At 36.0% G+C, this 20556-nt stretch overlaps 1 protein-coding gene across 2 annotated transcripts in view; it reads left to right on the top strand.

Annotated features, from left to right (window-relative positions):
* TMEM135 (transmembrane protein 135) overlaps window positions 1–20556 on the top strand; it is a 198456-nt gene that overhangs the window by 167487 nt on the left and 10413 nt on the right. For both annotated transcript variants that reach the window (XM_016206817.2, XM_087821617.1), the window contains 6 exons: window positions 1624–1665; window positions 9928–10074; window positions 12583–12652; window positions 15994–16161; window positions 18938–19001; window positions 19980–20056. In XM_016206817.2, coding sequence (XP_016062303.1) covers window positions 1624–1665; window positions 9928–10074; window positions 12583–12652; window positions 15994–16161; window positions 18938–19001; window positions 19980–20056 — 568 coding nt within the window. The remainder of the gene's footprint in view (window positions 1–1623; window positions 1666–9927; window positions 10075–12582; window positions 12653–15993; window positions 16162–18937; window positions 19002–19979; window positions 20057–20556) is intronic.

The raw sequence follows: 20556 nt of genomic DNA, 5'->3' as shown, positions 1-20556 counted from the left end.
TTTGTTCCCAGTTGTATATAATCTTTTAATCAATCTGCTGCTTTCTGTTTTCCAGTCAATAGACTACTAGCCTAGCCTCTCACCACCACACCTATCTAGAAATTACTTAATTATGGGTTTTAAATTACTGAGAAACACTTGCTTCAGATGGAAAAAGATAACTTTAAGATTTTTAATACTATAGTTTTCCCATGCACATTTTTAACTTAACATGAATTCTTTTGCCTTTACGCTCATTCTGTAGGTAATTATGTAGCGTATTAGCTAAATTCTGTGGTTACATTTCTCACTGTTAACACGACCACAAAGTAGATCATGTTGCTTAATTGAAATGAATTCTTAAATGCTTTAAAACTTCTCTGTGCACACGGATTAAATTCTTTTCTGGATTTTATATGTCCTTCAATAAAATATACATATCCAAATTTGTAAGAGAGATTTCTTATATTTTTGTGCATTTTCTTTGTGCCGTTATGTTAAAGATATACAGAGAGATTTGCCCAATTAGACTTGAGGTTGTACTTTTTATCTAAGAATAGACAGGGTCGTATTAACATACATTACAACATCATTATATCACCAATCTTTATAGTTTCTGCAAGGGATTTTGATACTAGATACCCAAAGATTCTTGAGTAGCTTACTCATACCTATAAAGTGGACCATTAAGACCAGTATAATAATGTCCTAATTTTTAAATTTCGTTAAAATAGTTTTTGCAGATCTGACAGTCTTTTTTCTCTCTCAATTGTCAGTAGTCTGAATCTTCCCTAATTAAAAGGAATACACTTTTTCAGGAAGGTCTAAGAGAAAACTGTGACTTTTAAGTTAGATGAACATTTTTTCCCCCCCGAATTCTGACTACTGTTTATTTTGTTACATCTGGGAAGTTGCTGCATTTTGGGGACACTTCTGCACAGCTGTGGAATAGAGAAAGAACTATTCATAGAGTTGTGATATAATTAAATGAGGGCAACACATATAAAAGGTCCCAAACAATGCCCAGCAACAGGAAGCACTCAGTAAATATTATTTGGAATCCTTTCCCTGAGCTCTCCTCCCACCCCTATCCTGTTCCCCTTGCTATGTTATCTGATTGGCTTCCTCAGAAGTTAAAACTGTTGAACTAAACTTGATGCTTTTTTGTGCCTGCCAACTCTACATTGCTCTGCATTCATTGAATTAATAAGTAGGGAGAAGTCAGGACCTTGAATTGACCTATACATAATACCCAGCAGGTGTATGTGTCCTTTTACTTCAAAACAAATTGCCCCCCCATGGATTGGGTAGAATGAAGAGTGCTCCACTCCCAGCCTTCCTTTCAAGTCCACATGGAGGCCTTAGAAGATTTATTTAAATCCCTCTTCAACCTGCAACTCTGAGAGTTGAGCCTCAAGTTATATCAATATGATGTAGGAAAACATTATCATTTTAATGATTTTGTGTAAGATGGCTTGCTTCACTGTTGTTTGTTTGACCATTCGTGCTGCTCTGATTGTTGTCCTAAAAGAGTTTCACCTTTAAACAATAATCATTTTTCAGAAAAATTTTAATAGCTATTTAATATACTGCTTTATATCTCAAAACATGTTATTTAATCATTGTAAATTTTTATTGTTTTAGGTCCAAAGATGGTTTGAAAGGATTTACATTCTCAGCACTTAGGTGAGTAGCATATTTTATTTACTTTATGTCAAGAGAATTTACGAGTTAACTTCTTTTATAAAGTAATATCATTATATATAATTATAATATTTATTGACTAAGTTTTTGAGTTGAAAGTAATTTTAGAAGTCACAAAAGTGACTTTGTGAATATTTCATTAAAAGAATATTTATTGGATTTTTTCCTTCCTAAATAATCAATTAGCATCTACTTTGGGACCTATTATGTTCCTTATACCATAGGGTATTAGAAAATAAGTACCAGAACTCTCTCCTCAGGTGGCTTAAACAGACAAAGCTACACATGAACAATTTTTGGAATATTAAGTACTTAATGGTGTGGTCCCAGATTATGGGCTTCTTTAGGGCAGGATTCATGCTTTGTCAAATACCTCATAGCCCATCTCTTACCAGTCATTGGCACATGGTAGATACTGTGGAAATGTCGGTTAATATTAGCATTGTATTTTATAGTTCACAAACACTTTCCTATAGATTAGGAAACTAAATTTTCACAAACATTTTGTGAGGTGGGTTTTTATGCCCATGTGACATGATGAAAATCTGAGGCTTAGAATGTTTGACTAATTTAATTTAACATTACACAATGACTATATATACTGACTCCAAACCCAGTGCTCTTCCAATTTATGTCATAAATGTTGCCTATTTTCTTCTCCAAAGTACGTATAGGAAATGTTTAGTGAAGATTACTAGTGTGGTATTTACTGCTATTGGAGGGAAACAGAGGGATGGGCCTCAGTACTAGGAGAAGCCTTTATATGATTGTCTCATAAGGTTATTTTGAGGGTCAAATGAGTTAATGTATGAAGTGTATTTAGAATTCTGTGCATGGCACATCGTGTCAAAACATTGGCTGCTATTATTTAAATTTTTAAAAAATTTATCAATTACAGTTGACATATATTAGTTTCAGATGTACAACGTAATGATTTAGATACTTATATAACTTACGATGTGATCACCTAACTAAGTCTAATACTCATCTGACACCATACATAGTTATTACAACATTATTGACTATATTCCTATGGTGTACTCTACCTCCTGGTGACTATTTGTATAACTGGCAATATGCACATGTTGATCCCTTCACCTTTCTCACCCATCCCCCAATTCCCCTCCCATCTGGCAATTGTCAGTTTGTTCTCATTATCTACGAATTTGTTTGTTATGTTTACTCATTTTTTAGATTTTACATGTAAGTGAAATCATATGGTACTTGTCTTTCTCTGTCTCACTTATTTCACTTAGCATAATACCCTCCAGGTCCATCCATGTTGTCGCACATGGCAAGATTTCTTTTTTTTAAATGGCTGAGTAATACGTATATATAGTTTTGGCTGAGTAATATTTATTGTATATAGGGTGTCCCAAAAATGTATACACACACTTTGAACAATTATAAAGGCAGTGTTTATTAAAATACATTTCATTTTCAAAATTGAGCTATCAGCTGTTAAATTGTGTATACATTTTTGGGGACATCGTGTGTGTGTGTGTGTGTGTGTGTGTGTATACACACACACACACTACATCTTTGTCCATTTGTCTGTCAATGTGCACTTAGGTTGCTTCAATATCTTGGCTATTGTAAATAATGCTGCAGTGAACATAGGGGTGCATATAATTTTTTAAATTAGTGTTTTGGATTTCTTCAGGTAAATCCCGGGAAGTGGATTTACTGAGTCATATGGTAGTTCTACTTTTAATTTTTTGAGGACCCTCTGTACTGTTTTGCGTGGTGGCTGCACCAATTTGCAATCCCACCAACAGTGCATGAGGGTTCCCTTTTCTCCACATCCTCACCAGCACTTGTTTGTTGGTTTGTTGATGGTCGCCATTCTGACAAGTGTGAAATGATATCTCATTGTGATTTTAATTTGCATTTCTCTGATGATTAGTGACATTGACCATCTTTTTATATATCTTTTGGACAATTATATCTCCTATTTGGAGAAATGTCTATTCAGGTCTTCTGCCCATTTTTAAATCAGGTTTTTTTTTTGGTGTCAAGTTGTATGAGTTCCTTATATATTTTGGATATTAGCCACGTGTTGGGTGTATTATTGGCAAATATCTTCTCCCATTCAATAGATTGTCTTTTGTTTTTGTTTTTTTAATATAAATATATTGATTTCAGAGAGAAGAAGGGAGAGGAAGAGAGAGAGAGAGAAACATCAGTGATGAGTCATTGGTTGGCTGCCTGTTGCATACCCCACACTGGGGATCGAGCATGTGCCTTGACTGGGAATCGAATCACGACCTCCTGGATCATAGGTCGATGCTCAGCCACTGGGCCATGCCGGCCAGGCTGTCTTTTCGTTTTGTTGATGGTTTCCTTCCCTGTACAAAAACTCTTTAGTTTGATGTAGTGCCATTTGTTTCTTTTTTGCCTTTTGGTTTCCTTGCCTGAGGAGATATATACAAAAAAATATTACTAAGAGTGATGTCAAAGAGCCTACTGCCTATGTGTTTTTCTAGGAGTTTTATGGTTTTGGGTCTTTAATTTAATTATTTAATCCATTTTGAGTTTATTCTTGTATGTGGTGTAAGAAAGTGATCCAGTTTCTTTTTTCTTTCTTTTTTTTGCATGTTTCTGTCCAGCTTTCCTAACATCCATTATTGAAGATACTGTCTTTCCCTCCATTGTATATTCTTGCCTCCTTTATCATAGATTAATTGACCGTAGAGACTTTGGTTTATTTTTGAGTCCTCTATTCTGTTTCATTCATCTGTGTGTCTGTGTTTATGCCAGTCATGCTCTTTTGATTACTATAACCTTGTAGTATAGTTTGATATCAGGTAGCATACCTCCAAGTTTGTTCTTTCTCAAGATTACTTTGGCTATTAGCCATTTACATTTAAAGTGATTATTGATAGGTATTATTTTATGATTGTTTTTGTATTTCTTTGTTCCTTTCTTATTCTTTTGCTTTCTTCTCTTGTATGTTGTTGACTTTCTTTACTGTCATATTTGGATTCTGTTCTCTTTATTTCGTGTAGAGTTTTCATTTGTGGTTACCATGTGCTTCATATATACCAAACTATATTGATAGCTGGCTACTTTAAGTTGATAACACTTAAGTTTGAACACATTCTAAAATCACTACAGTCTTTACTTACTCCCTCCACGTTTATATTTTTGTCATTGTTTTTACTTATTGTTGTAATTATACAACATCTTTCTACTTTTGCCTTTTAACCTTTGTACTAGGTTTATAGTTAGTTGATCCACTGCTTTTACTGTTTAGCCTTGTGAGAATTTTTTTCTTATATTTTCTTACTCATAGTTTTGATCTTTTCTGCTTAAAGAAGTACCCTTAACATTTTTCTGTACTACTGGTTTAGTGGTGATGAACTCCATTAGCTTTTTCTTGTCTGGGAAGCTCTTTATCTCTCCTTCGATTCTAAATGATAGTCTTGCTAAGTGTAGTAATCTTGGTTTGTTGGTCATTGCTTTTTATTACTTTGACTATTTCCTGCCAGTGTCGTCTGGCCTGCAGAGATTCTGTTGAGAAATCAGTTCACAGTCCTGTGGGAGCTGTCTTATACATAACTACTTACTTTTCTCTTGCTACTTTTAAGAGCCTCTCTTTGTTGTTAACTTTTGGTATTTTAATTATGATGTGTCTTGGTATGGGCCTCTTTGGGTTCATCATATTTGTGACTCTCTGTGCTTTCTGGATTTGTATGTCCATTTCCACTGCCACGTCAGGGAAGTTTTCAGTCATTATTTCTTCAAAAAGGGTTTCCATCCCTTGCTCTCTCTTTTCATCTTCTGGGTCCCCTATGATGTGAATGTTGGTATGCTTAATGTTGTCACAAGGGTCCCTTAAAGTATCCTTATTTTTTTTCTTTGTGCTGTTCTTATGGAATGTTTTTTGCTACCTTATCTTCTAGATTGCTCATTTGATCATCTCCTTCATCTAATATGCTTCTGGTTCCCTCTAATGTATTCTTGATTTTATTGTATTATGCATTTCTGACTGATTCTTTTTTATGTTTCCTATCTATTTGTTGATATTCTCGCTGAGCTCATCTATTTTCTCCCTAAGTTCCTTGAGCATTATAACCAGTGTTTTACATCTGGTAGAATGCTTGTCTCCATTTTGTTTTGTTCTTTTTCTGGAGCTTTTCTCCAGTTCTGTTCTTTAATTTGGGACATGTTTCTTTGTGCCCACATTTTGGATGACTCCCTGTATTTGTTTCTATGTATTAGGTAGAGCTGCTATGTCTCCCAGTCTTGGCAGAGTGGCCTTATGTAGTAGGCCTTCTGTGAGGCTCAATGGTGCAGTATCCTTGTTCACCTCAGCCAGGCGGTTCCTGTGTGTCTCTTGTGTATACTGTGTGTGTTCTTCTGCTGTAGTTGAGCCTTGATTTCTACCGGGATGTCAGTGGGCTTCTGGTGCCAGCCAAGTCTGCCCTTTGGGTATGTTGTTTATGGACCTGGTTGGGTGCTGCTCTGGTGTAATTTTGAAGCTGGCCACCAGGTTTGTTGATTCTGGAGGCTCTTGGAAGAGGTTCTAGTATAGTCCAAGGTATATCGAGACCAGTTACCCCTTATGGTGGGCTCGGGGTTGCCTAGCAAAAGGTGCAGGACACACCAAACCCAGCCACTTCTTGTTTGGGTTTTGTGAACCTTTGAGAGATCTTACGAGAGTCTGCAATGGAGCTGAAGTAGGCTGTTTATGTGGAAAAGCCTCTGGAAGCAGCTTGGGTCAGGTACAAGATTTGGGTAGGGTGCAGTCTCAGGGAATCACCAGGGCAGGGCAAATGTTGTTCACCAAGTTAATGGAGAGTTCAGGTTTGGATCCTGCCTGTACCTGCTGGTTGGGTGGGGTACACACTCAACAAAGAAATGGCACCTGCCAGCATTTGGTCTCTGGAGAGAGCCACCCAGACCCCTGTCCATCCAGTCCTTTCCATGAAGCCAGTCAATTCAGTTCTTCCCTGTATGTCCCTGGTATTCTTTGAGCTGCTGCCCCTGCACCGGAGCCAAGAGTGCACAAGTCTACGATGAGGGAGTCTGTGCATGCCCCTCAAGAGACTCCAGCATCCCTTAGTCTCACTCAGATGCAATCCCTCCTGGTTTTCACAGCCAAATATTACAGGGATAATTCTCCTTAGCAGTGTTGCTCTGGGCTGGGGCCAGGACTCCTCATTCCTCGGGATGTACTCCGCTGCTGAGCTATTCCTCCTGAACCTTAATCACCACACCATGAGAGTAGGACCTACTGTTCCATATCGCTACCCCTCCAACCTGCCTGTCATGGCTTCGTCTTTACATCTTTATAGTGCTTCTGTTCAGCTCGTCTTCGGGTGGTTCTCAATGATGGTTGTTCTATGAAATAGTTGTAATTTTGATGTACTCATGGGAGGAGGTGAGCACAGTGTTTGCCTGCTACACCATATTGCCTGAAAGTGCATTGTCATTCTTGTAGGTGATAAGTCTTAAACTTTACTTGAAGAATAGTTTTAGATAACTGTAAGAGAGGAAGTAGAGCAGATGGGTGAAAGTGAATAATGTTAGCAAAAGCATGAAAAATGAAAACAAGAAAGGTGAGGAGAAAATGGGAAAATCACCTTAATTGGTATGGAAAGTTTATATTAGAAAATATAAACATATATTTTATGATAGGCAGATTACCGAAGACCGAGAAAAGAATGTAAGACAGACTTGGATTTGATAAGATGAGCAGTAGGGAGTCACTGAATGTTTTTGAGCAGGGTAATTAACAGTGTTTCAGAAAGATCAGTCTGGCCACAGTATTTGGGACATTAAAAAAGAGAAAATCAGAAGGAACAAAGATAAAATGATAGGGACTGGGATTTGGGTGAAAACGGATAGTTAACGAGAAAGAGGAAAAATTGAGACTTGTAGTGGAAAATAATGAAGACCTAATGACTGATATTTTTCATTTTTTCTTTTCTTCCACCCCTCAATACCAGCCCAGTATTGAAAACCTAAGTGCTTGGGAAAAGGTGCTATTAATAGAAAATCAGAATACATGCAAAGAAACTGGTTTGGGAGGGAACAAATTGAGTCCATTGTGTGGTTAAGAATATCTTTGGTTGTGGAAACTATGGTAACAATAACTAAGTCATAATATACAGCAGTAAGTTCTTCATATTATATTTTTCATTAAAAGATCATGAAACTTTTTAGAAAATAACTTTTTGTTGTTGCATTGGCTATAAATGATTCTATGTTAAACTGAAATTTGGTAACAGCCAAAAAAGTTGGTTTTCCTAAAGGGAAAACTTTGCCTTTGTTTCTTCCTACCTCTCTCCTTAGACTCCCAGCATCCTTGCTAATACTCAAAATGCATCAGATATTTTTGTGTCTCTTCTTCAAATCCTCATATAACAACAGGCAGATTTGGTCTATTTAATTGTTCTCTGTATTGTAGAAAATTATTCTGGGAAAAAATGATTACTAATTCTAGATAGAGTCAGGGACGGAATCCTGGGGGAAGAGCCGTGTGGAAGTCTGAAGGCACACCAAGCCTTCTTCACCGTAGTTAAAACATCAAAGTGTCATAGTTTGGCCATTAAGAACCCAGGCTTTAGAGTCACACAGTTCTAGGTTGAAATAAATACTGATATTATTGGCTGTAGATATGATACTTTTTCATGCTAAGTCTCATGGAAATTATGGTACCTACTTCATAGTGTTGCTATGAGGATTTAGTGATTTAATATTTGTAACAGGCTCAGTACTGTGCCTGTCATGTAGTAAATGCTCAGAAAGTTCTAGTTATTACTTTATTTAGTCAATCAGTGTGCATTAACTAAATATTTGCTATATGCCAGACAGTATGTTTTGCACCAGGATATAATAGCAAGGAAGATAAACATAATCTAAAAGACCTCACCGTTTGGGGGGATGTAACCTACTGTAAAGATGCTTCAGAACTGGGGTTCATTGGGCTATGAGAACACAAAGGAAGGATTGTTAACTCCAGTTTGGGTCAGGGGGAGCATCTCCAAGGAAGTGACTTCTAATCTAAGATGGTCAGTCCTGGACAAAATATCAGCAGTCTTATGAAATGTGCGAGAGGTATTATTGTATCTACTCTAGCATAATTTTGTCTTGTTTATAAAGAACAGTAGTACAGATCTTAAACTCTCCATGCATACCCATGATTAAGAACCAGATTCGTTTGGACTCACAGTTCCTAAGGATGCACAGTTGCTTTGTGGTGACAATCTCATTGCACACACCGTACAATTGGATAAGCTAGATTTTTTGCCAAGTTTGTCTGACGGGATGGATTGCACTTGTTGATAGGAACAACTTTTTATTTCTGTCTTTTACAAGTGTTTACATTTTCTTACCTTATCTGTCAAAGGTCCCATGCTCCAGAATTATAGTGGAGTATTATTGATCCCCTATTTTATCTATATTTTATGATATTTTCTGAAAATTCATCAGGTAGAGTTCCCTTAAGAAAGCTTAGTTGTTGTTTATAAGAGCAATGACTTATACATGAAGGTGTACACAGCAAAAATGAAAACTTCAGTAAAGGATACTGACTGAGTGATATCTAATGGTGGTAACTTTTTTTTTTGCATTGGGACTTTGGAAAAATATTGTCCAGTTTTAATGAAACAGGAATGGTGTCTTCACTTGTTTTTTCCGAAAGGGAATAAGTAGATTGGAATAATGTCGAAATTAAGATTTTCTCATGAAATGATGTGAGGATACATGGAATCGTAACCATTTTCTGATTCTCATTCTTTAGTTTCCTCTATTTTTTCGTGTGCCTATAGATGACCTTATGTGGCACTGCAGCTGTTTAAAGTGACGTTCGATATAAATTTCCAGTAAAAAAATGAGAAACACAGTCAATTGTAACTAATAGGTTTTAGAGAAAAAAATGAATTTTTGTCTCTAACTAGTAGATGTAAGTTAATAGTTCATAATACTTTTAAAAGTGGTGACTTAATTTAAAAGGGTGCTTTGTAAAAGTGCTGTGCTATATTTTACTTGGTTAATACAATTTTAAAAACCTGCACTGTCAAACAAATGACTGTTAACATTTTTGAGTATTTAGATTTCAAAGGACTATTTTTTAAATGGTGATTAGATTTTATATAAATTGTAGAAAATATTTCAAATGATAAGGTACTTTCCAAAGTTTTTTTTTTTTATATGTATAACAAAATCAGTTTATTTTTCTCATTGACTTTTTTTTTTAACTGTGAAAAATGCTGCACATTGTGCTTTTCTCTTTAGGTTCATTGTGGGGAAGGAAGAAATTCCCACACATTCTTACTCACCAGAGACAGCGTATGCAAAAGTGGAACAAAAGGCAGAGAAGCAGGAGGAGAAATCAGGAGGCATGAATATAATTGCTCTAGTCAGGAAGCTTGTGGATTCAATGTGAGTTCTGTATCTTCATACTTTGTCACACTTTGTCGTGTTTTATATGATATTTGTACAATGCCAAGATATTTTTGTGTTTGTTTTTCAGATGATAATATATATATTCTTTACCAGAAATTGTGCAGAATTTTATAAAAGGCATATGATGGCAAGTGAATATTATTTATTATTTCTGGCAGGACTGTTGACCATCTTATGCCTTTACAATAGGTATACATGAAATTGAAACACTTTTCTATTGCAAACTAGGCAGAGTTGCAGGAGGTTAGAATGGGGAACTTCAGGAACGATTCATACGTGCTGATCGAATATGCCAGGTGTGGAAGGAAGACAGATGAGTTCTGAGGGAGAGTCAAGAGGATGCAGGAATAATGAGTAGACCTTAAGTAAAGGATATTTTGCAAGAGTGGAAATTTTTAGGGCTTTGGAAGTAAAATCTTTATTTGTATACTATACAAAGAATTCTATATTTCATACAAGTCAGCCTTTATTTGTATTTCAAGTATAGTTATTTAAGAAAATTAATTTAATGGCTTAAAGTTAGGTCAGCTGATTAGAATAATCTTGGTAGTGAGGCTTTAGAGCATATGGCCTGAGCAGGCAGTATAGAAGGTTAGGGGTCAGCTGTGGGAATCTGAGGCCCTTTAGGGAATCAGAAGACCTGGGTTTGACTCTCATTTTGCCCCTGCTGGCTTTGTGACTTGGATTTAACCACTCATATCCCAAAGTCCTCATTGGTTAACCAGGGTTAATAATCTCTATTAAGGAGTGTTGTGTGTGTTAAATGAAATAACATAGGACTTGCTTCACATACATGAGCACAGAGTATAGGTGCTCAAAATTTTTACTGAATTTAAAGACGTTCTCTTCATTTTGGCTTACACCACATACAGAAGCTAAGAGGAAAGACGGGAATAGTAGATGGCAGGAATAATTGTGGTAGTGATCTTATTGAGCAGGTTCAGAATAGTTATAGGTTACCTTACCTTAGTGGAGAGAAGGGGGCGGGGTTCCCTTTTAATGGGTGTCATGTCAGTAAGAACCACAGGGGAATACAGAGAACGTATTCTGTGGGTAAATGATGCCATGGTATCAAAACTGATCAGGCCACGGCAGAACTTGTCAAGTAGCCTCAGGGAGTCCGCTGGGGTGAAAGCAGATGCAGGATAGTACGGGAGCAAAGCAGGTGATACAGGAGATGGGCAGTCCTGGACTTAGGGAGCCATTTTAATGAGCATGTAAGGAGAGTAAATGACAGTATAGTTGGTATCAGTTTAACTTCACTAACAAAGAGAGTTTAATAATTTCTGTGTAGTTCTGGTAGCAATGACTGAGAAATAAATGTCTTTGGACAGGGCACTTAGGTGTTTGAAGAGTGATGGTTTACATAAGTCAGTTCTCCGATTCACGGCTTTTCGGGCCGCCAGCTTTAATCACCCAGCAACTTCACATGACCGGATATGTTATATCATCCTAATGATATAAGAGCTGTGGTCGATATGAACTATTGCTGTCACCTTTGAGTAGAAAAGTCTGCCTGTGTATTCCAGCTGCAGTGCAGAATTGGATTTCGGGAAAGGTCTTGCAAATGGAATTAGAGAGATGTGGAGCTGGAACATCAGTCTACAAGTAATTGTTATAAGCAGGAAAGAGTTAATGTGTTCCAACCATGAAGCTAATTAATTAACCACAGTCTGAAAGAGTTATAAAGACTCCTCTTCAAAGAGAAAGGGGACAGCTAAACCCATGTTAGATGTTTTACTTACTTTTTTATGCCCAGAGTAAATAAATGGTGCTGGAGTCTGCACACCAAATAATTATAACAAGTGTGTCTTGAACAGTAGTCCTCCCAGCAGAAATGTTTATTAAACACTTGAGGACTAAGTGCTTTACAGTTAAATCACAACCTACTTTTGAATTCTCCCATGATCTATATCTATATTTATTTTAAAAACTGAATTTTGAATTCCAATACTGTATCATGTTTCTTTTCCAGATGTTTTCTCTCGAATATAATTAAGTATAAATTTCTGTAACCTGAACAGACTCTCATTAGGATTTTTGCTCAAGTATGGACTCCATGGATGATTTATGGCCATTTTTCTCTACAGCAAGTGATTTAAAGCTTCCAAAAGACTTGGCAGAGTGCAGATATATATATATATATATACACACACACACACACACACATATATGTACATATATACACACACACACACACATATATATACATATTTTTAATATTTAGTCACAGATATTTACCACTGTGGTTTTTCTGTTCCACATTAAAGTGTTTTGACTACAGTCACGTATTTTATACAATGTGTCAAATGGTGAGCAGCAAAGAAAAAAATCTGTTATCTTTGCTTTGGTATGTCCTAAGAAACCAAAAGATGCACGGGTTTAGAAGCAAGCAGGTAATGTTCTCTGCTTTTCTTATTGGAGAGGTTTAATCAGACCTACACACACACTTTAATTATAATTAAGTTTTTGCTTTAATTTCAGATGTAAGCATGGACCAAGGCATAGATGTTGCAAACACTATGAAGATAATTGCATCTCTTATTGCATTAAAGTAAGTGTATAAAAGTATCTACTTTATTACCCACGGGCCATATGTATAGAAATAACTTATTTATTAAAACATAATTACAGCCCGGCTGGGTGTGGCTTAGCAGTTGATCATCGACCTAGGACCCAGGAGATCACAGTTCAATTCCCGGTCAGGGCACAGGGCACATGCCCAGGTTGCTGGCTCTATCCCCAGTCGGGGGCGTGCAGGAGGCAGCCAATCAGTGACTCTCTCATCACTGATGTTTCTCTCTCTCTCTCTCCCTCTCCCTTCCTCTGTCTCTGAAATCAATAAAGATATATTTTTAAAAAGAAACACGCCCCCAAAAAACGATTACAAAGTAAATGGAAAAGTTGATGATAATTGCTGTCATTCTTTGCATTTGACTTGAAGAATGAGACACTTGTGAGATACAGGTGACAATTTAGCTTGATATTAACTTATCAGATCTTTAGTTAAATAATTTAAAAATGTGCTTATTTAAAAATTAGTGTAAAATTCACAAAGTAGAAGAGAGGGTGACGCAACAACAAAAAAGACAGAAAAAGAAAGTCATTGAGTTTTGTACTTTGCGATGTATCCTCATTAGAATACATCCTAGAACAGGGCCCCTGGACTGTGCTGTGTGCTAGCAGATCAGCAGTCACACACACACGGCACAGTCTGGTACAGTGGCGCTTGGTTTTGGGCTTGTAAAGCTGTTAAATTTTTTAGGGAGTAACCGGAGCATGTCCACAGTTGCTCTACATTAAGAGAGCTAGCTGTGCCCACTGGCATAAATTCCTTACTCCCTGATGTGTTGGTGTCCTAGTGAGTCTCTCCCTACCCCCCCCGCCCCATGCCTGCCGTCTCCCACCCCTGTCACCACCAGCTCTGGGAAGGAAGTTATCTGTATTGCAATTAGTCTGGCACCGATGGTACCACCTGCTACTGCAAGTTCTTCAGTTTTGGATGGTACTCTAGCAATTCTGGTGCTTTAAAAGTTTGTGTTCTTTCTCATAGCATCTAGTGCCCACTCAGTTGATGCTAAGAGCAGAGTTGTACAATACCCCCAAGGACAGTCTCCTGACGGTCACTCTAGATGGCAGGGACTGGATCCATCAGTGCTCCCGAATGGGTGTGCCTGTGGCCTAGTGCTGATGGTGGCGTTCGCCCAAGACAACAGTTTACCCTTGGAGTCCCCAAAGATGACCAGGGCTAAAAGCAGTAGAGTATTTTTTCAGCTGTGCAATAGTTTCTGATACACTCCTTCCAAGTCTGATTTCCTGCCCCACTTTTAAAATGGCAAAAAAGGAGGAAAGCATAGTTGCTGGCAGCCTCAGAGTCTGCCGGTTCCCAGAGTTATTGAATATCCCTCCACCTGGACATCGTTCTGTTTCAAGGGGAGGCTGCAAGAGGGGAACCAAGAGGAGTACTGATTAAATCAGAAGTACTTGAGGAAGTTTGGGAAGAGACGAGGTGATATTTAAAAAATTACATGAGACAGTTAATGCGAAGTACTAAGTAATGAAAAAAATGTAGTCTTCCTTTCAGGTGTGTAACACTGCTATAAACTTGGTAATTTATGTATACGTTGGAGTATTTGGTCCATGAATGTAAAATGTAGAGACCTGTGGGTGAGGCAGGTACACCACGAATGCAGTGAAATGCTCTGACAAGCACCTCATTATTCCAAGGACTCAGCTGCGCCACGGGTTAAATCATGTCCTGAGTGAATAATCGTATGAATTGCATTCCTCTCGGCTCACTGTATTCCATTCACACTAACTTTCCGTTGCTTTTTCATACCTGCCAGCCTCATTTTTGGCTTTGTGCTTTCTGCCCAAGCTACCTGAGATGATCTCACGTTAGGCCCTTCTCTTCTGTGTCTGTGTAAATGCCACATCCCCAGTAGCCTCGGCTTCCCACTCAGTCTAAGTTGCCCTGTTAAATTCTCTCCTAGAGCCCTGCTTTTAGAACACTTACTGTAGCCTGTCACATTTTTGTTTATGTGTTTGCTTATTTATTTTCTCTTCCTCTAATGAGCATGAAGGCCTCCGGGCAGGCAAGAGCTTTGCACCCTCTTTGCCGCTTCCCCCAGCATCTAGTGCAGTGCTCAGCGCGCGAGAGGCATCCGGGAATATTTCCTGAGTACAGGGAAGGGTGCATGGACGGAGGGCCGAATGGCCTCCGGAGACCCGCATGGAAAGACTGAGCATGGGTGTGGTCCTTGAATCTTTAGATTACTGTTATAAGATTATCAGTGGAAAGACAGAGGTGTGAACATTGCATGCTTTAAACTAATCCTAGGCAGCTTCAGTTAAACAAACGCATAGTAATTTATACTAACTGATTGGACAATTTAATTTCCATTTTTTAAACCAGGTATTAAATAGTTTCAGGTAAACTAATGAATGTCTCTTCATAGTGATTCATTTTTTTCTAAAATAAATAGAAGGCTTCTGTCTGGAAGATACAAACCTGACCTCTGGAACTTAGCAGACAAACACGGCTAAGAGTGTAGACATTTTCCCATTTCACTGGGGGTGAGAGGTGAATGGGAGACCAGTATTCCAATATATTGGTTGAATCATGTATAAAATAACTATTCTTTTTGATGACTTTTGTGCTAATTGGCATTTTTCAGTCTCTCAAGTATTAAGTATCTAAACGTCATTTTCCTAAACACTGAAATGGAATTGCCCAACACTAACCACCCTCTCTGTTCCCACCTGCACTATATATAAATAGTTGCAGGTAACATGGAGAAATGGGGATTTGTAGCAGATTTGCTTTCTTTGTTTTTGTTGCGTGTACCTCAGAGCTACCACTTCCTAGAGAAATAAAAACCTAGATATAATTATTTCTCTTCCTGGGCAAGTCTTTTAACCTGATCATTTAAAAAGTTGATACCAAAGGTCTTAAACAAATAATAAAATTATCTTTCTGTCAAAAGAATCTCTACTCATACTGTTGAGTAAGAGGAGTTGCCAAAAGGATTTGGCTTTGTTAAGTATTATTTTTTCGAATTTCAGTGCTTTTGTTTCTAAAATTCAGATGTGGTTTAGGAATTACAAATCCTGGTTATTGTCAACAAAATGTCAATTTTCATGCATAGACAAGCTTAGCCAGTGCTTGTGAAACTTTTTAAGTGTTTGTAAATCAAGGAAAATATATTTACTGCAGGTTTTACCCCTATTTTTAAGCTGTTTTAAAATTGATGTTTTAAGATTTAATTTTGAAAATGACTGTGATATATCCTTGTGTTAATTTTTTTGAATCCTGTTTTGATTCTGAGACAGTAAAATTTATTTCTGACTTCAAAATTTGGTTGTAAATCAGAATTTCCTCCCAATTTTCTCTAGGGTTTCATCAGAATGTTTAGTGTGGGATACCTGATCCAGTGCTGCCTCCGAATTCCCTCTGCCTTTAGGCACCTGTTTACACAGCCATCCCGGCTACTTTCTCTCTTCTACAATAAAGAAAATTTTCAGCTTGGAGCTTTTCTGGGCTCTTTTGTTAGTATATACAAGGTAAGGCTTCCAGAGGAGGAAAGAAGAATGGGAAATAACTAACATGGCTATTGTTAGAATGTGCCCCTGTGGCCTTAACTCATCTATCACTTTTTAAAATGCTTCTTTCTGTAGCATTGTTGTATGTATATAATATATTGGGAATTAAAGCAGGGGAAATTTCTTCTTTTAATATGCTTGAAAGTACAGACATACTTGCGTTTATATATAATATTAAAGATTTTCAACTCACATTCTTTTCTTCAATAACAGGCACTGAGAAAATACAAACTTTCTCCTATTTCTAACAGCAAAAGCGATATTAATACACATGGTCTATTGTTTTTCTTAATTATACTTACTGCCTGGTTTTAATTTAAACATATTTCAGACTCTTCTAGCTGATGACAACACTTGGTAGAAATCAGTATGATTTTCTGTTGTAACTTAAATATACGCAATAACTTACTTTCCCTCTTCTGCTCACTATTCCTACTGCACTCCCTCAGATAGCCAGAGGGAACATCTTACGCCCCTTTCTGCATGTTCCTGTAAATATGTCCATATGTATGTAAGCACACGCCTAAACACACATGTAGGGATCGTTCACGACACAGGAACTTTAAATATTGGCCTTTGGTTTAATGGGAATTACTAATATGTAAATAATATTACTAAGACATTATTAAACAGCTAAAATTTAAATATAGATTCTAAGTAAACATGATAGCTAAGGGTGATCTCTACGCATAAACACACAGACACACGTTAAACTCAAAATTATTGCTGGAAAAAATGAATTTTGGCATTATTTTGGGTAAGATGGTTAGGGACCATTTTATGTACAAGTTTACTTATAAAAGGTAGACATTCACATTCCGCTTCATTTCTAACTTTATAGTGCTTGTATTTATTCTTCATATAAATCTTAAGTATTGACAGGTAGACCATGTCCGACACGTTTTGCTCATGTTGGTTATTCTCTGCCATCTCGCATATCTCAGAGCATGTTTTTGTTTTTTGTTATGTTTAGTTTATTTCTGTTACTATTTATGTGCTTAGGTAATACAAGCTAGTGATATTAAACTAAGGAAAATAGAACTACAGAAAATCTCTTACAGAAAATATTCCTACAGTATATTCCAAAACTATGTAATTTAAAAGAAGTTATCAGTGCCTTTAATCAGGGGAAGGACAAACAAACCATATTTCTTCTGTGTCTTGGTGAACTGACCCTTTTTTCATTTTGTAATGTTCTTCTTTATCCCTGGTAATAATCCCTGTTCTGAAGTCTCCTGTGTCTGATAATAATATAACTACTCCAACTTTCTTTTGATTATATTCGATAGTATATTGTTCCCATCCTTTTACTTGAATTTTTCTGTCCAGTTTAAAGGTTGGTTTCTTTTAGACCACAAATAGTTGGTTCTCTCTCTTTTCTCCAATTTGATAATCTCTCTCTCTTCAATTAGTATGTTTAGACTGTTTATACTTAATGCATTTATTTCTTATGGGTGGGTTTAAATTTACCTTTTTGCTATTTGTTTTGAATTTGTTCCATTTTTTATTTTGTTCCTTTTTCTCTTTTTTCTCTTGCTATCTCCTGGATTTTTAAAAATATATTTCAGTTTTTTAAATTAATTTTTTTGTATTTATTCTGTCTTCACTGTAAGCTTATTATTTATACTTCTTTTTAAAATTTAGTGATTGCCTTAACATTTATGATGAACGTTTTCATATAATATTGTACTACTTCATTATAGTGTAAGAATATTTCAACACTATAATTCTAATTTCTCCTTTCCATTTTTTTGTGTTATACATTTATCTTTTCATATGTTATAAACCCCACAATACATTGTTACTATTTTCGTTTTGATCAGGAGTCAGAAAACTTTTTCTGTAAAGGGCCAGATAATAAACATGTTAAGTTTTGCAGACCATATCATCTCTGTCACAACTACTCACCTCTGTTTTGTGTGAAAACAGCCATAGACAATATATAAATGAATGAGCGTGGTGGTATTCTAATAAAACTTTATCACACTGTAATTAGAATTTTGTATAATTTTTACATCACAAAATATAATTTTTGTATTTATTTTTATCCATTCACAAGTGTAAAAACATTCTTAGCTTGCGAGCCATATAAAAACAGATCACAGGGCAGATTTGGCTAGTGAGCCACAGTTTTCTGATCACTGCTTTAGACAGTTAATTCAGTTTTGCAGCAGTTAAAAATTTGCCTTCATTTTACCATTCCCAGAGCTCTTCATTTCTTTTTACAGATCTAATTTTTTATCTAGTATCATATTCTTTCTGTATGCAGAACTACCTTTAACATTTCTGGTAGTACAGGTCTGAGGTGATGACTTTTCTCAGCTTTTGCCTATCTGAGAAAGTCTTTATTTCACCTTTAGGTTGAAAAACATCTCTGGGTTTAGAATTCTGGCTTGACAGATTTATAGTTTATCCATCTTTTTCTCTTTGTTAGAGTGGGAATGATAGCTATTCCCAGCATTCTACATGTAGGCAAAAGTAGTCTGTGGGTTCATTTTGAAAAATCATTACAATAAAAATATTATGGATAATTTCTTAATAGAGTATATCCAAAACAGTAACTTTATCACAGGTTATTGTTTATAATTATCCCAATCATGTATTTGGTTTGATTTAGATAAGATCACCAATTAGCCTCCAAGGTCAGAATAGTGACACACTCATTACATATGTTACATGCATTTTTTTTTTCTAGAAATGAAACAACTGAAGTCACTGTATTTTATTCTTGATACAGGGTACTAGTTGCTTCCTGCGCTGGGTCAGAAACCTGGATGATGAACTGCATGCTATTATAGCTGGTAAAGCAATGATTAAAAAAGAATTTTTATTGTATCAATCATTGGTAGGAATGAATCAGAAATAGTTTCCAAATTTGTCTGATTTTTTTGTATCTTCTTTTCTCTGTAATAGAATCCCTATTGAGGCACTAGTCCAAACATTTTGTATTTGTGAAGTTTAACATATCAAGGCACTCTTGCCATCTGGTGTTTTGAGTTGAAAATATAATGACTTGGGTATCTGCCCTCCTACAGGCCAGAAATCCTAGGGAATATGTCACAAAAGAACATGAAGTCTTAAAGTATAAAAATGATTATGGCACTATATTAAGTGCAATTAGATTTTTTAAAATATTCTATTTTTACCCCCTGGTAAGTGATATATATTTTAATAATTTTATTACTTTTTAGAAATGTAAATAGTTTTATAAAAACTGAAGAAATTTTTTTGCAAGTTCATTATATATACTACCTAAGTTGGATAGACAATTTTTCATATTTATTGATAATTTTCCTACTATTAGTATTCCAGGCCTCCTCCCACCTTGGTTTTCCACTTATAGAATGAAAGCAGTGATATGGAAAGAAGTGTGATGATAGCACTAAAAATAAATTGACCTGTTAGGAGAATAGATGATTATTTTCACTTAAAATTAGAAATAATACCAATAGCCTTTAAATATTATTTTTGAAAATTATTGTTTGGCAAGACCACCACTGTCTTTAAAGTTAAATTTAGAATGTGAAGTTTCTTGTAATGTGTGTATCAGGACTGTGTGTTCCTAACTCTAAAGGTCAATTTTCTTTATTAAAAAATGTGATAATAAGAACTCACCCATTTTAATGTCATTAAGTATATTACTGCCTTTGATTTTGATGTAACAAAACGCAGTGTGCTATAAATCAATTCTTTCCTATTTAAGTGAATTTACATTTCCAAATGATTTAATAATGAAGAAATACCTCAAGGACTGATGAGTTTTGCCTTATTTGTTTCAGGATTTTTGGCAGGAGTATCAATGATGTTTTATAAAAGCACAACAATTTCCATGTATTTAGCTTCCAAATTGGTGGAGGTAAGCAAACATTTTTATCCATGTGCGGTTCCAAAGGGTATACAGCCTTTAAGTTGCTTTAGCTACAAATATATATCCTAATTTTTAAAGTGAATTCTAATCCTATAAAAGTATTTACAAAGTCAGTTTCCTTATTTCGTCTTCTTTCTTTGTGTTATTTTTAAGTATACACAAATGGAGAAAGAATGATGTAATTAACCCTCACGCACCCATTACACAGCTTCAACAGTTAAACCATTTGGCCAATCTCATTTCATCTATACCACCCCAACCTCTCAAGTACTGATTTATTTTAAAGCAAATCCCAGACATAGTATCACTTCATCCATAAACAACTCAGGATAAAGACTCCTTTAAATCAATCAACCAATCAATCAATCAATCCACCAAAATATAATCACAATACCATTATAATACATTAAGAAAAACCTAGTAATTCTTTATTATCATATATCCAGTTAGAACTTACATCTTCACTCATTGTCTCACAGAAGTCGTTT

This window comes from Miniopterus natalensis, chromosome 11 (assembly GCF_054644295.1).
Source record: "Miniopterus natalensis isolate mMinNat1 chromosome 11, mMinNat1.hap1, whole genome shotgun sequence".
NCBI classification, from domain to species: domain Eukaryota; kingdom Metazoa; phylum Chordata; class Mammalia; order Chiroptera; family Miniopteridae; genus Miniopterus; species Miniopterus natalensis.
This window is presented reverse-complemented; position numbering and strand designations above follow the sequence as displayed.